Source organism: Aphelocoma coerulescens, chromosome 2 (assembly GCF_041296385.1).
Source record: "Aphelocoma coerulescens isolate FSJ_1873_10779 chromosome 2, UR_Acoe_1.0, whole genome shotgun sequence".
Classification (NCBI taxonomy): Eukaryota; Metazoa; Chordata; class Aves; order Passeriformes; family Corvidae; genus Aphelocoma; species Aphelocoma coerulescens.
In genome coordinates, this window is record NC_091015.1 from 79,203,605 (window position 1) to 79,220,821 (window position 17,217).

Genomic DNA, 17,217 nt, shown 5'->3' on the forward strand with positions numbered 1-17,217 from the left:
CAGGTCAATAGAAACTGAGGGGAAAAAGAGAATATGCTATACTTACAAGAAAATAGGAAGTAAAGAACACTGGGAAGAATACAGGGAGATGCTAAAACAGATAAAGAACGGGTATTAGAAATGCAAAGTAAAACTCTGAAGTTCTCATAGTTACAGATGCTCAACACAAACTATTTTTCTAGTGATAAAGAAGAAAAGAGAGAGGAGAATTAGATCAAAACCAAAAGTGAGATGTAGTGTAAGCTACAAAGTCAATTAAAATACTAGCAGTGAAACCAGCATGCCATAAGAAACCAGAAAAATATTTATAATGGGTATGAATATATTGTACATACAACAAATGACAGACTAAAAGGATTAACCATGACAAGACTGCTGACTGACAGTAAAAAAGGAGAAACAGACAAATGTGATAGTCTATATGGGAAATACATCACACTAAGTGAAATACCTCCAAGACTTGCTTGCTTAAAGACTAGCAAATTTGGAAGGTACCTTGGGTAATAAAATTTGTAGTGAGGTAGTTTCAGATATAGGTGGAAGAAACAGTGTTTTAAAAAGGCAGCTGTAAACCTCTTCAGTTTATTTCTGTTTATAAACAAGACTGCTCTCAAGGCTATGTTTCAAAAGTGTCCTTCCAGTTAAAACCGACTGGAGATCCAAAGCAATACTCAGGAGAGCCATACTGGGTATTACAGAGAAACTTCATCTTTTTACAAGTGGTCACTCATTACTTGGAATATATTTTACCAATATTTTGCAGTTTCATACCATTACAAAATACGAATCAGAAGCTTCCTGTCATATATACTTACATGGTAAATTTCAGGATTTAAAAATAACCTCATCACAGCAGCAACCCTATTTTGCTCAGCATCGAAACTGTAGACATAGAATTACTCTTAGTTCTGTCAAGTTGGAAATCTGTTTACTATCCAAAATTATTTTACTTCCTAAAAATCGTAAAGTGTACTGATGCTCAAAAGTGGAAATTTGTAGCAACAAAGATTTCTGAGTTATTGTATAAGGATGGTCTGTGGACATTCTCTGTCATTGGCAGTTTGATATACAGAGTTATAAGAAACTCTGCATCTCCATTTGATCTCAGAATACGTCGCCGTATCACTAATGTGCTGCCCTAAGATTAGCAGTTAACTGGAACAAAAGTTATTGCTTATTCCATTCTGTTCTTATCTATACATCAACATATTGGTGTTTTGCAATCATAAACACCTTGGCTTTTTTTTAGTTACGATAGTTGATGACTTGTTTCCACTCCAGCTACATCACAAAAGATACCACAGCATCAGATATTTCCCCCTACAGCTCAGTTAAAATGCTATCAATCTCAAAGAAGTGTATTTTTCAAGCTGTTCTTTTGAATCACCACAATTAAGAAAAATGTTGCAGAGGGATCATCCTTTTCATTGATTTTTAAACAAAATTATACACTTAACAAAATTTCTAAAAGAATTAATAGGGGTTTTGTTTTTCAAAGAGGGGTTACTCCCCTCCTGACTCCACCTCTCACTTCACAACACCAGGTAAGAGACTACAAGCAAAAAGCAGCACAATCACATCCAGGCTCATATCAGATCAACACCACAAATAGAGTAACCAAGTTCATTCCTGCTACAAGGAGGAAGTCTGCTGCATGTATGTCCTTGGGCTTGACTGCTCTTGCCAGCAGACTGGCATTCTGTTTAGTTGCAAAATTCAGGAAGATCACTCTTTCCAATAAGCCTCAGCATGCTCCTGTGACCTGGTCAAGCAGCACATACTGAATTACTTTGAGGTACTTAAGTATCAATCTAGTTTACATAACATCAAAAGTAAGGTTTGTTTCCTTTCACTCCCCTGTTTCTTCCTTGTATAGTCTGCCACATCAGAAACTCATAGCAGGTATTTCTGCCTAACCCAGACACAAGGCAGCTGGGTTCCTTAATACCATCCCTCCATCCACTGATGCATCTGCTGGACCATTCCAGAGTTCAACCAAATTCCAGTTTAAAACTATCACCTGTGTTTTTACTTCCTTTGTTTTTTTCCTTTCCCAGTCTCGAGTAAGACAAATGGGATCCTAAACCAAGTTTACAAAAAACATTAAACATCAACTATCACTACTGAGTATCTGGGCAAAAGTATTAGTGCTTTCCTACTCTAGGCTCATTATTTGGACAGAAATATCAACTTCTGACTAAGTGTCAAGAAATGAGTAATAAACTGACATAAACAAATGAAGACATGCCAGAATCCCCACAAAAACTGGCAAAACTAATGTAACAGCAGGAACAAGCCAAACATTTTTGTGGGGTGCGTTGGGTTAATTTTCAGCCTGATCAGTTCCCATGTGCTGCTGCTGACCAGGAACTCATCGGGGAGAGGCAGGGGAAAGAGGACAGGATTAACAGAGTAACATGAAAAGCACTATGTCTAAAGATAACAGCAACACATTCTTCTCCAGTTTAATGACTAGCAAATAACAATTAGCGTTTTAAAACCCGCTTCCTGCTGTGAATCTATCTTCTAATATTTCAGTTCCGTGGCTACAAAATACACTATGATTGGGAACTACTTCTGCAAACATAATGGGACTTGTACTTTAGACCGTATCTGTGGATTAGTTTATTTTTTACTGTAGAAAACAGCCTGTAATGTAAACTCCTTAAACTCTCCCAAAAAAATAATGAGAAAAACTGTTGCAGTTATCTGCAAGATAAATACAGTGCCATATCATTGCTGCCATCAATTTGTAGTTTATCAATGCTTAGCTAGAGAAAAAAAAGGAACAAGAAAATTTGTTCAGGAAAGCAAATGCGAACAGGATGTCCCACTGAGACATGAGCTACAGTGGGAGGTGGGAGGTAAAGCCATGCATCCGCTGAGGCTGCCACAGTCTGCAGTGGGATGAAGCACAAACAGGGACAGTCAGAGAAGTGTGACTATTCATCACCTCCTCTTCACAAGCAGGGACTTCCCTGCCTGCTAGGTCCAGGCAGCAAGAGTTTTGACTACAATAAATGCTAGAGTAGACTACAAGGGAGAGGAAGAGGGACTAAAGAAGTTCAAGCTGAGGCTTCACAAATCTGTCTAACAAAAGCTCCAGTAAGCCCCCAGAAAATGTTGTTAGAGAGTGCCCTGACATCTCTGAGAATTATATTAGTGCAATATGTACTCAAAAAGCCGATTTGGGATTATGTAGTCGCCAACTTTGTCAGTCTTCTGAAGGACACAGAAAACAGTGAAAAGGATACAGACTCTAAAGCTATTAGGAAAGGTTTTTGTAATGGCTATGGTAAATAGTAGATTTCACTGCAAAACACATTCCTTTCCCATGCCATAACACACTGCCCATGCAGATGTGGTACTTAAAGACATGGCATAATGGTGGACTTGGCAGTGCTGGGTTGAGATGATCTTAAAGGCCCTTTCCAACCTAAATGATTCTATGATTACCAGCCCATGAAATAGTTTTGCTTCCAGAGAAAGACTCACACTATTCCACCTTGGGTGTTCTCTCCCAATTGCTTCTCCACAAGACAAGTCTTTCACTGTGCATACCAGCTGGGAAGCAACGCCTTTCCCTTCCTTTTAGGATGGTTAAGGTTTAAAGTTCAAAATTTCCCCTTCTTTTTCATCTAGCTTATATATGTTCCCTGTAACATCTGAAAACCCACTATGATGACCATGAAGTGTGAATTAATCAAATGCAGAAGTGGGCAAATAATGGATTTTTGCTCAGAGGATAAACTGGAAACACAACAAACCTAAACAGATGGTTCTTTTGTTTTGAGATCTACTCCTTCTATGTAACAGTTCTCAAACTGTTCTGAAGTAAAAATACTGCTTCAAAACAAGGTCAGATGTATACTTAATAAATTGTAGTAATTTGTAAAGAGGATTCTATTCTTCCCTGTTCAAAGCTTTACTTCTGCTGCAATTTCTATTGTTAAAAGGAATGTTGCCCATATCCATTCAGGAATAATATAATTTTAGCATTTACTACTGGAGTTAATGTAGTAGTTTTAATTCTTTTGGTGTATGAACATGAATCCATAGTCTTCATGTTACTTGTAGCAAAAATAAATAAGAAACAATAAAATTTGCAAACACTAATACAGCAGTTATATCAATGGATTCTCCTTGAGGAATGTTAAAATTGAAGCAGAACAAACCCAGCACTATATGCTACATTTAAAATTGATCATAACTTTAGTCCCACGTATGCTTAGCTGAAAGACAGAAATTATTTAATTGAAAATACGTTTTCTTTATGTGGTAAAGGGAAATCAGTGGCTTGAATTCAGGCCTGCGCTGTTTCTAGATCACCCTTTGAAAAGGTCTATCAGTGATTTCTATCTATTTTGGTAACTTAAAAAACTACATGTCAGTGGTCACAAATCAACTGGAAACAACAACTTATAACAATTATTTCCTTCCAAAAACACCTCTTCTCCTACTAGGATGCCATTACAAAAGCCAAAGCATTTATCCCACACATGCTCTCTAGTGAGCTAGCACTGATGGCCCTGTACAGTCATACTACACAATGAAGCAAAATAACAGGACTCATAAGCAAAGAAAGTGAAGCACAGCCCATTTAAAATAATGTACATCCACTGCTGTGTGTTGCAATCCACCCTATATTATATGCCCAAGAGCTGCCTTACAATGTTCTGATACAACCAAACACTACAACAAGTAAACTCAAGCCAGATACTGAAAGCAAAAATTCTCCCCATTTTGTAGTTCTCACAGACAAAAAAATGTTCTACAGCAAACCAAGCATCTCCAGAGGCATGCACATTATTTTCAATGAAAGATTTGCTCGTAAAACTCTTTTCCACTACATCCTTGACCAGCTAGAGTTATCAACACTTCTGATGTCCTGAGGGCATCTACAAAAGCAGATGGCATTCTGACTCTATCACATTGCCTAAAACACCTTCTGTTCCACCAGATGACCCTCAGAGGAAATGTACCTCCATTTTCCATTTCCTTGCTTTTATTCCTGCACACTGACACAACAGTTACTAGCTGGCACATTCTTTAACCCCAGAGCTACAGGTGTTTCTCAGTGATCCTGATGGATTCCTCTGCATGTGAAAACACTTTGACTGAATCAACAACAGCATCAGCAGAGCAGTCTGGGGGGAAGGGGGATGGATTAGACGACAAAGGTCTTTTCCAACCCTATTTCCTAGTATTCTGTGATGCATATGTGACCACACTTTGGCCTTTTTTACCCCCTGACCTAAAGGCAGTTGCCTTTCAACAAACTGGAATACCAAGACAAGGTACCTGGATCTAAGGTATCAGGTGCAGATTAGCAAACTGTGGAAAGTGACAATCGGATTCTCAGCTAACTGCTGCTTTCAGTCCTGGTGGGGAGAGCTCTGCCTGTGTCCTTGAATCAACCCTGGAGGGAAAGAATCCTCTTCTGTGGAGAGGCCTGAATATTTGGCTGGGAAGCCACAACCCCAGCTCCAATATATGTATCTGTCCCTCTGCCAAAAAGCTTAGGGTCTCACACTATGTAAGATCTTTGCAATAATGTTTCTATGGATGGCAGTCTCCACTCTGAAATGATCATTTCTGCAATGATCTCAGTGATGTAAAAATTACTCTTGTTTTACACATTATTTGTAAAATACTTCCAAATCAGAAGACTGGACTCTGTGACTGGGTACAAGAAATGATAGCCTTCTAACTGTTTCAAAATAATGATGAGAAAGATAGGCTGGGGTAAGAGGAAGCTTCCAGATGATTAGATTAAAAATGACAATTCCATTTTTCTTCAAGGGTGAGGAACAAGAACAGCCATTCATCAGGGGAAACTGCTAATCTCCTTAGTTTCAGCACAACCAAAATACTATCTAAATTGAATATGGGTGCTGTTATTGGATAAACTTAGTGCAATACCTTTTGGACTGCCCAAAGGAGTTTATGGCTGACTCTAGGAATCATTCTCTGAGATGACCTTCTGCAGTGCTTGGTGTTAAACTAGAATTTGGCAGGGTTACAGACAGAGAAGTAAAGCCAGTCTGATTGGCATTTAAGTGTGGACCATAATAAAATCACTTTTCCCCTGACATGGGGGAGTCTGGACTATCTGATAAAACAGTAGCAAGAGTGGACATAAACAGTTCAAGAGTGCCATGCTTCCCTGACTTACTGCATTCATCGAGGTGGGATGACAACGGTTAATTTTTGAGGGTATTTCTTCTCCTTTTCTGGACTTAGAGTGGTTCTGCAACTGCCTGTTTTGTCCAGCATTGCCCAGTGTTACTAGCTACTCATGAATGCTGGAAGTTAACTGATATACAAAGCATATGGGAGAGGGAAGGGGGAAACTAGGTTTTCCATGAGTCTCAGCCAAAGCAGAGCCAGTTCTCTCTTGAGAGGCCTTCAGATTCCTCTTTTCTCCCCCTCCCTAAATCAAGGAATACTTTGTCAGAGAATCATCATCATAAGCCACAAGAGTGTTCAGTAGCTGAACAAGAGTTGCAGGACGGTGTTCCAGGCTGGTGGTGCTTCTGTCCTTCTGCCAGTTCGCAGCTGCTGTCCCAGGCTGGCAGGCAGGAGGTGATGGGCTCCCAGCAGGACAGGCATGGAAAGGACACAGCAAGGGCACAGAGAGAGAGACACCCCTGTACAGCAAAGCACAGGGTTACCTTAGAGAAAGATAAAAAAGGCTGATGAAACTCGGCAAGAAGGAAGGAGGTAGAGGGGAAAGGAGTTGAAGCAGAAAGACCATTTAGCTATCTGCCAGCAGAGGCAGCCACAGCTGGCTGCAATTTGGTGAGCAGCCCCTTCCCCACCTGGTCTGCCCAGAGCAAGCCTCAGCTGCTCCAGGCCCAGCCATCCCACAGCAAAAGGAGCTGGTTACAAAACTCAGTCACTTCAAAGCCAAACAAAAAACACCCACAAAACAAACAAACAAACATACATCTTTTAAAGATGTCTATTTCTTTGCTGAGGAGATCTGTTCACTGAAAAGGAGACTGCTTCCTCTGCTGTTAGCATCATGTTAGTAGGAAACATCTGCAGGCATCGTTACATTCATTTCCAAGCCAGACTGTGCTCAGTGTAGGCGATCTTCAGGCAACGTAACAGATAAAAAACGAAGAGGGCTTTGCTGAGTGTGCACACAGCCAAACATTTTTAGAAAGACTTAAAGGTGGCCAAGTCTGACCGGATTATAGCATGATAGCAAAAGCACACCTCTGACACACAGGCCAAAGCTCTGTTAAATTGCAAATCATTGCACAAAGGCTTGTGTGAGGAGCAGATTATCAGCTGCACCACTTTTGACAGCAAAGATATTCAGAAAGCAAACTGCAGAGCAACAGATGACATTCCCAGGATATGGGAATTCCTGACATCCCATACATTTCTACCATATAATTTCCTCTGATGCAAGCCCAATACTCACTGCAGAACTTTCTGCTATTGACATTTTCCTTTCCTTTTCCTTTCCTTTATTCTCTAGTAATTTAAGTTTGGATAATAGCTAAAGAGCTTGAGGTTTTTGCCCCTCCTCTTTTCAAAAGGCTAAAATCTCAAGCCAATAAAGTTTCAGCACTTTCACAAAGTTTAAATACTGCAAGTAAGATGGCTAAAAACAATCCAGCCCCAAGAAATGTGACATATAGCAATGACTCCCTGTTACACTTTCAATAGAAAACTAACCATCAGACATTGCACTGGAAGTTAGCCTGTGTGAACATACTTACACACACACACACACACAGAGTTCTTCGTAAACCTTTCTTTTTGTTTTAAAAATTTCTTCCTGGAAAAGATTTTCCTTCATCTATTATACTAAGAGATGTCAATTTGCACTGAAAAGTGTTCCTTTTCATCTGCTTACCAAAGCTGCATTTATGATTCAAAATAATCCATTACTGTTAAATTCAGTTTCTGTAGAGTTTTTTTTTTCCAGTGTAATTGATTCTTTTACTATGTGGATTTTAGTATTAAAAGTTCATTAAAGTAATTTAACATTGTCTCATCTAATTTACATCTATAACCTATATTTGAAAAATAGTTGTTGTTATCTCTTAGTAAAGACTAATTTCTTGGTTAATTTAACAATATGACCACTTAAAGATGTATTTTCTTTCACACACAAAATATGACAAGGTACATATTCATAAGTATTACTATAAAACAGCAAACTTGGCATATAATCAAATGTAAACAATCAGAAGCACGCAGACATTTTTCAGCATATATACATTCATCCCAAACTTGATATATTTTGAAAATTTGTCATTCAAATTGAATATTCACATCCCTATTGAAAGTTCAAAGTGCTGAAGTTTCATAAATAAATAAAACAAATAAAACATTTAAGAGTAGTCCATGAACACATACAAGATATTTAGAGAAAAAAAGGTCAGTGCAACTTGAAACACACTTGCCAGACCATAACCTCATGAGAGGGTAAGAATAGCAACACTATGGCAGCACCAAGGTTAGGAAAGTCCTAACCACTACAGCAGTGGAGGATAGAATATTACTTCTATTGTGCTGGTAGCAACGGCGATAAAATGAATGTAACAAGCCTGGGTATTTCAGAAAAACCCATCTGGTAAAATGAAGTGTTTGTCTATGGAATTCCTTTGGTCTGTAACAATGTACAATGTTTTGAGAGAAAGATACACAGACAAAGAAAATAAATACTCTCTAAACTTTAAAATACTTGTGTTTTAGCTGTTTTTCTGTTTCACAATTTAAAATGTCTAACAATAGTTGCAAGAGCAAAAAAACAAATATAAACCAACCACAAATACTGACATCCTACAGAAATCTAAATATTTTAAAGATGGAACCAAGACAAAACAAAGAACATCCTTCTGTAGGCCTTCACGATAAAACTGATTGGCAGAAAAAGGGGGCTGTGGAACAGCAGGCATCAGATGAAGCATAATGTCTTCTGCTCAGGAAACTTAGGCATATCTGAGGGAATAACCTTTCAAAGTAGGAAATGTTTTATAGAAATCTGCACTCAGTGAAGCCTGTGGCACTCTTATATAGTGCTCCTTGCTGTCTTACAGATTTTACTGCTAAATCCTATCAAGTAATCTGGAAATCAAAGACTTACATTCTCTGCAGGTTTCATTTCTATCCCACTGACTTTTCACCTCACAGCAAGTGAAAAACTGTTACACAGTGAGGGCCAAAAACATGGACCAAACAAAAAAAAACAAAGAAACCTCTTAGTATCAAAACCCAAACTCATGCCATGGTGATTGTATTGAAAAGCTGGAACAGAAGGGGAGAAGACGTGAAGATAACACATAGAGAAATAACAAGTATAAATCTGAACTTAGTTCTGAGGTATCACATAATTTTTTGTTTGGGTAGCAACAAGCATAGAACAGTGTCACAGTATTTGCCTCTACTGAAAAAGAATAAACTCACTTTAAAGGAAAAAAGGTGTTCCAAAACCCTCTTGAAACACATTCATGTCTCCAAAAGTAAAATTCAACTTTCTATTAAAAGCACAAAATAGAGCTTTGAAGAAATATCAGCTCTTTTATAGGAAGATCAGAGTACAGTGAACTATCTGCACTATTATCAAGCAATTAGCTATGAGAAGTATGCAACTGTAATTATGAGAAAAATCATACATGCCAGTGACCTTAATGAAAAATCATACTGGAAATGAGCAAAAAATGTCTGTAAGAAAGAACATACCCATATGCTCCATAAAATAAGACAGGCTATCTGATACTGAAAAAGTACTATGTCCTTGGCATTTGCTTATTTTAAGCCAAAAACTGAAATCTCAGGAATGCTACAATTAATTACCCATTACTGCAGGTTACCCGAAGAAGTTTATAAAATTGTTAACTTTACACTCTGTAAGGTAAAGATGGCTCTACCTCCCAGCCAGAGCCATCTATTTTATTTATATTAGGTACTGAAACAAGGCCCAGAAAAGTAATTTCAGAAGTGTAATGGGAAAGCACTGATGAGATGCTCTCAAACAATAGTGGGCAGAATCTCTTTTTTTCCTTTTTGAAACACTCTTAGTTTTGTAGGACACAAATCATTCATTTGCTATTGAGCCTTTCTCCCACCAGACTGAATTTTTCAATAATCACCTGAGAAAAATCATGAGAAGATTAAAAGAAACAGAAGAGGCAGGAAATGCCCTTCATGTCCATGAATTGAAATGATTCTTCACAGCATATTAACTGTCTTCAAAAAACTTAGGGATTTAGATCAGCCTGATATTTTTGTAGCACTTACAAGCAACGTAAGAACTTCCTTAATGACTTCATGCTGATCTTAGATCCCTGGCATTACCAGACAGGAGAGTAGCTGAGAAGTAGGGATTTCTGTATACATAAAAGACATAGTCTCAGGATGTCTTATTATTCTGACCTTTAATAACATGCCAAAAAAAAAAACCAAACCAAAAAAGTCCCAACCAAATAATAAAATACCCCACCAAATTTATCAAATAATGTAGAATTTTAAATTTACAGTAGAGATATGGAGATAATAACTCTTAGATTTACTCATGTTATTAATTCAGAGCAGCAGACTCAGGAAATGAAACTTGAATTCTCCCTAAGATAGGCAAAAAAACCCCAAACACTTGATTCTATAGTCTGTCCAGTAAATTTTGTGGGCAAAAGCCTATTATACTAACAATAAAAACCAAACAACATTGCTTAAAGCCTATTTCATTTAACTGAGATATAATAACACACACACCCTTATTATTTATTCACAGAATCATTACGTTTGGAAGGAACCTCTGGAGATCATCAAGTCCAACCCCCCTGCTAAGGCAGGGTCACCTTGAGAAGGTGACACAGGAACATATCAAGGACGGTTTGGAATGTCTCCAGAGAGAGAGATTCCACGACCTCCCTGGGCAGCCTGTTCCAGTGCTCTGCCACCCTCAATGTAAAGAAGTTCTTCCTCATGTTGAGGTGGAATTTCTTGTGGTTTAGTTGATGGCGACTACTGAAAAGAGTCTGGCACCATCCTGTTGACACCCACCCACCCTTGAGATATTCATATGCATTATTGAGATCTCTCAGTCTTCCCTTCTCCAGATTAAACAAGCCCAGCTCCCGCAGTCTCTCCTCATAAGAGATACTCCAGACCCCAAATCATCTTTGTGGGTCTGCACTGGTCCCCCCCCAGCAGCTCCTTGTCTTTCCTGTACTGAGGAGCCCAGAAATGGACACAGCACCCCGGATGTGGCCTCACTAGGGCTGAGTAGAGGGGGATGATCAATCACCTCCCTTTACCTGATGGCCACACTCTTCCTGATGCACCCCAGGATAACACTGGCCCTCCTGGCCACAAGGACACACTGCTGGTTCACAGTCAACTTGTCACCCACCAAGACTCCCACGTCCTTCTCCACAGAGCTGCTCTCTAGGGGCTCAGCCCCCAGCCTGTGCTGGTACTTGGAGCTATTCCTTCCCAGGTGCAGGACCCTGCACTTACCCTTGCTGAACCTCATTAGGTTTCTCTCTGCCCAACTGTCCAGTCTATCAAAGTCCTGAATGGTGAAACAGCCTTCAGGCATGTCAGCCACTCCCCTCAGTTTTGTCAGGAAAGTTACTGAGGGTACATTCCATCCCTTCATCCAGGTCATTCACAAACAAGTTGGGTAAGACTGCACCCAGTACTGCTCCCTGGGGAACATGACTGACTACAGGCCTACTACTGGATTCTACCTATATTATTACCTCTAGACCACAAAAGCTCCCAATTAGCTTGGGAGCTATGTATTACTCAGTAATATGTATTACATCAGTAGTCATCCTGTTCTGTGAATTTACAAGGCAGGAGTCTCTGAAGCAGTCATTCCAAAACTGGGCATCAGTTTCTGGAATTTTATGGGGCAGGTAATATCAGACACATTGAATGTTAGACACAAGTTCATTTTCCATGTTATCTCAAATATATTTTTACTTGTATGTGTACATATCACCACAAATTGCACTATCAAATAAATATACAAATATTTCACCTTAGAAAATCCACATTTAAGAATTCTTTGATGCCACTTCCCTCTCAGGTGCACTAGAAGGAAGGTGTCCCACTGCAGCCTTCACACAGCAGTAGTTAAGATTTGCCGCTGACAAAAGCAAAAGCAAACCTGCAATTGCATGCATGTGGTTACAACAGGCCCTAAATTAAGTATTTCTGGTCAAAGACAATTTTCTCATTTGCACAGTGAGCCAGGATACCTTTTCTGTCACTGTCCAGTGTCAAAAGTATCACTCTACACTCCAAACCTTCCCGACTACTACCTCTTAGGAAGTATATTGCCCTTAAGGGTATTTTGCTTGTTCTTTGAGAAAACTGTCACTTCTTACAGAACTATAAAGATCCTTGTAAACATCCTGTGATAGCCCATAAACTGCATACTGTATTTAAATTTTGAGACATGCATTTTTACTTGTCAAACTCTCGCTCAAACACTTGGTCTTTACTGGCATCTTGATGAAAAGAAAATATGAAGGATAAAAACTACCATTATTTTTATTAAGCACAGAGAATTTTCCTTTAAATTTAACAATGAAGTATTCTAATCCATCTCAGTGGTGACCCCATGAAATTGGTTCTTAAAAAGCCTGATGTCATATTTACCTTGCAAACAAGAAAAACCCAACACGGGCTAGATTTGTCAACTTTCTAGAATATGTTTAAAACCAGAGCAAGTCAAAGGTTTTCAGGAAAGTCCCAGGTAATGCTTTGCTGCTTATGGCACTAAGTAGATCCAAAAAAATCATTTTAAAGTGAAAAGCATGCATGGCACAAGGACAAGTGGGTTTTTAGAATACACATGCTGCTTCTTTAAGCCTGAGACAGGAAGCCAGAGCCCGGACAGGAAAAGTTCTTAGCAGAATTCACTTAACTGAAGCTCTGCCAGTTTATAATTAGTGACCTCACTCATTATGTTTTATCTTTTTAAATCTTAACCAGGCATTTGTTTGACCAAAAAAAATTTCCATAAATCTGTACAGCTAGCAAACAAAATGGAACTTGAAGATGACTTTCTTGTATTATGTCAAGATAGGAGTGATAAAATTGATGTGTAAAGTCATTATTACATATCCTAGTATTATATAAATCTGTGTGATTTTCTGTTTCCCCCTACCCTCTGAATAACAGCCTTAATATAAATGAGCTAAGGCCTAGTAACAAGGCTACTAGTCCACATACCTGGAGTACAAGTGACCTATAAATGGTTTACCTTCACAGGGAAAAAGAGACTAAAATAACTATGGCACCATTTTAAAAGAAAGGATGAGGATCACTGGGAAATATGTGGAAAAAGAAAGAATTGTCTCTGTGGTATGAAGAGGAACAAGCATAAAACTCAGATTATTCAAACATAGTGCATAATTTTTGGGAAAGTCTGGAGATAAAAATGAAATAGAAAGTGCACTGATTCAGCAGGGTCAACTACTGAAACTGCAGGTCACTGTGCAATAAAAGAGTCATTGCACTACAAACACTGGGAATTGTATGTGTGGAGAAAAAAAATTGTTGAAGTAAGAAAGAAGTGAATTTGCTGCATGCTGCAAATATCTGCAAACAACATCACCTGACCAGACTGAGCAAACAATGTATAGCAAAGACAGCCACAGATCATGGGCTGCTAATCTTTAAAACCAGAGTGATCTTTAAAATCTGCTAGGCACAACATTTAGAATTTTCAACTGATTCAGGAACAGCAGACACTTCAATTTAAACTTCATCAAAAATTACACATAAATTAAAGCAGCCCAAGGTTGTGCTTGACAGTGGGATGGACAAACCTCACATGGGGCAGTTCAGGGGGCTGCCATCACCCAGAGGTCATGCAGAGGGAGGGGGAGAGTGGGTCACAACTTCAAAGTACGTCACAAGGCTACTCCCTTCTACAGAGGAGGAAGGTAGGGCAGCGAGCACAGCCCAGTCCTGCATGGAGACAGCAAAATGCTGAGCCCTTCTGGTGCCAGTCAAAAAACCGTAACCATAATCTAGGAATCTCACTGAGGGAAAAGAAAAAAGGGTAAAAACAGAAAGAAAAAAGAAAACTATTTTCTTGCTGTAGTGGAATATATGTTGGTATAGTAGAAGCAAATAAGGTATTAAGCTGCGCTGCAAACTGGGTGAGTTGTCTTCAGCACCTTTTTAGCTTTACAAGGATAAAATTAAGAAATCTTCAGACTCTAGAAAGTCTCACAGGTGCTAATGTCACCCCTAAGTTTGAGAAACAGCAAAACAAAGTTATGAAATCTCAGAAGGTCATAGCTGCTGGATTAGACAAGCAAGCCTTGCCAAAAAGCTGCGCTGTGACAGATCAGGAGGGTCACTGGGCCACTGGTTATAGGAACTGACGGGGGACAACACTGATGCAACACCTCCCCAATGGAAGTACTATGCTTCCCCCTGTAAATACATTTGGACCACTGCTGTTAGTTTTTCAATAAAATTTTGGCTCCTACTTTTGGCCACCCAATTTTGAACAGACACAACCTCCACCCCCCAAAAAAACCACAACACAAAACCACCACCAGCACAACCACCCTGCACACCTGCAACCAACCTCTACAGGTTGCTTGAAATCAAGTAAAAAACCTAATGATGAGGGGTAAAAAGGAAAGAAAAGAGAACAGATGTTTTTTAGACTGGTAGCAAAACAAGGAATTATTCTCTAAGGGTAACAACCAATGGAAGATGAGAGAAGGGAGGTATATGAATAATTGAAAAATATTTTAAGAAATTCACACACTATCAAACTAAAATTACTTTTCAAGTCAAAGGTCTGCCTTGGGCCCAATTCTAGCCAGTACTTTTTAATCAAGACTTGGATAATAGAAGAGAAACTATACTCATGAAATGAACAGATTACATCAAATTGGAGGGACTGCAAATGTTTAGAAGTAGAGTATTTCTAAATTATATCGCTGAATTTGGCAGACAGCTTGAAAAGAGAATTTTTATTTGTATGGAAGAAAAATAAAACATGCATTAAAAATATGTAATAACGGACTATGGAGCAGAACACACAAAAGTTTATCAGGTTATGTAACCAATCATGAAGTCTATACCCATTAAAAATGTTAATATAAAAAAGAAGGCAACACCCAATTCAGAGGCACATTGATAAGGAAACTTTACATGTGCAAATGATGATACGTTCTACTAATTATCTGCTGAAGCAATCCAGTTTTGAGAAATGTACCTAAAAAGAGATACTTTGGACTGTTCATGGCTGATCAACAAACTTAAGAGATTTAAAAGGAATACGTAAGAGGAAAGATTAACAGAATAGGGTCTTTTTAGTCCAGAAGAAGTAAGTATGGAGATTTGACAGCTGTTCTATAGCATTTGCAAGTCAGATATTGCTTGTTGGAAGAACCACTACTGAACAGCATTGGCTGGACCTATACCTATTAGAATATACTGGGGAAAGAAAAGAAGTGGACTTTTCAAATAAAAACAGTATGAAAGGAGAGTTAGAGATGGTTTAATTCCCATTACAGATTTTAGGGACAGATCATGCAACCTCTGTCAGGAAAAACAAATACTCAATTCGTAGTACAAGAATGGACTAAGATGATCAGCACCTCCTTTAGTCCAAGCTGTAGCCCCAACAAAATCCCTGAGATTTAAAAATAAATTCTGCTTTCCACATGGATAGTTTCAGTTTCAATGCTGCTGTATTTTGAACGAAGGCCAATATTTATTGCTTCAGTGACATGTTGTTCTACACAGCTCTTAAACTTAAGATGTTTGGTATTTCTAACTGGAGAAAACGTGTTGGAGTAACAGGCTTACTATAAACAGATACCATCTTGCTAGTTTGAAGCTACTGGTAGAAACCAGCACCACTAAAGACAGAGCCAATATGGGCATTAACTCCCTAAGAGATTTCAACCTACTCTAGAACATACACCGCAGAATTCCCACCTGGTAACAACATCTAATTGAAAAGTCCTAACTGGTCCCTCAAATTCTCCAAACTTATAACAAAGACTGGAAGGCTACATGTCCGAATAGTCAAATTACTCAAGCACGACTAATACTTAACAAGGTCTGAATACAGTTTACAAGCTCAATTTGACTATTTGCTGAGGTAGATGGGAGATTCTCAGAACTTTTCCCTGTGAAATCAGACTTCCCATGCTGAAAGTTAACAAGTTAAAACTATTCAGATTTTGGTTCCTGCAGTTTATGTAGGATGGCATGACACATTAGAAAAAGCACTTAATGAGAGCTGATCATGTTGTATTTAATTACCTAACGTACGGCTCTGCAGAAGCACAACCCGATTATTCCTGGAGGTGCACATTAAGGTATGTGGGGCCATGAAAAGTTGTAACCAGTGAAATGCTGACATTACATTTAAAAAAGAATTCATGAGGTAAGTCAAGCACTGGAACAAGTGTTTACAAATGGCATGGGATTTCCATCCTTGCAAATATTTTAAACAAGCCCTGAGCAACCTTCACAAGGATATCAAAATGTATGATAAAAAGCAAAACAAAAAAACTCCAGAACTTTAGGCAGAAGATTGAATCCCCTAATTTTTTTTAAATAACCAAATACAACCCCATATATCTTGTTCATTGGACTAACTGCTAGATCTTGGTAATTATTCTTATCAGAGAGGTGAGTAAAGAATAGAGACATGTTTACCTGTTAAATACTGCATTTTGAAATTTGTTAGCTTCTATCTCTCTATGACCTGCTAACACATTATTTTAAATGAAGTCAAAAGGCAACTTCCTTCATTAGTTCCAAAAAGTCATACAGACTAATAGCCCAGGCCACATTTTGCTGGGTCTGAATTATGAACTTCTCATCTGATGCAAAGGTTTGAGTCAGGTACCTTCGTTCTTATCCACAGGGACACAGCTACCAATGCAAAGAATGGAAATGGCTAAAGGATATCATCCTTAAAAAGGCTCTGCACTAGCTTAGTTGAGATATAAAGCAATCCTTTCACTGCTGTAAGAGTTCAGAGGTTTCTAGGTTCATATATTACACATTGCCAGTATTGGAAGAGGCTGCTTAGTGACACTGATTGCACCTATGAGGGGGTATCAGATTGGTCTATTGCATCAGGGTTATGGGCAACTCAGAGATTGTTAATTAGAGGGCTTCAGAGTTATCGCTGTACCTCTACTCATTGTAATAAGGGCTTTTGCTCAGTGAAGAAATCAGCTTTGGTAACTC

The 17,217-nt window shown here is 38.7% G+C and overlaps 1 protein-coding gene across 5 annotated transcripts in view; it reads right to left on the reverse strand.

Annotated features, from left to right (window-relative positions):
* Window positions 1-17,217, reverse strand: part of CDYL (chromodomain Y like) — a 106,136-nt gene that overhangs the window by 22,809 nt on the left and 66,110 nt on the right. The window contains exon 1 of one of the 5 annotated variants that reach the window (XM_069008188.1): window positions 6,675-6,709. The exons of 2 other annotated variants lie outside the window; for them this stretch is intronic. Coding sequence is in view for 1 of the 3 variants with exons in the window: in XM_069008187.1 (XP_068864288.1) it covers window positions 4,983-4,995 (13 nt within the window). In the remaining 2 variants the exon portion in view is untranslated. Of the gene's footprint in view, window positions 1-46; window positions 68-4,982; window positions 5,030-6,674; window positions 6,710-17,217 lie in introns of those variants that run through there. 2 more of the 5 variants (XM_069008187.1, XM_069008189.1) reach the window with 2 other exon arrangements.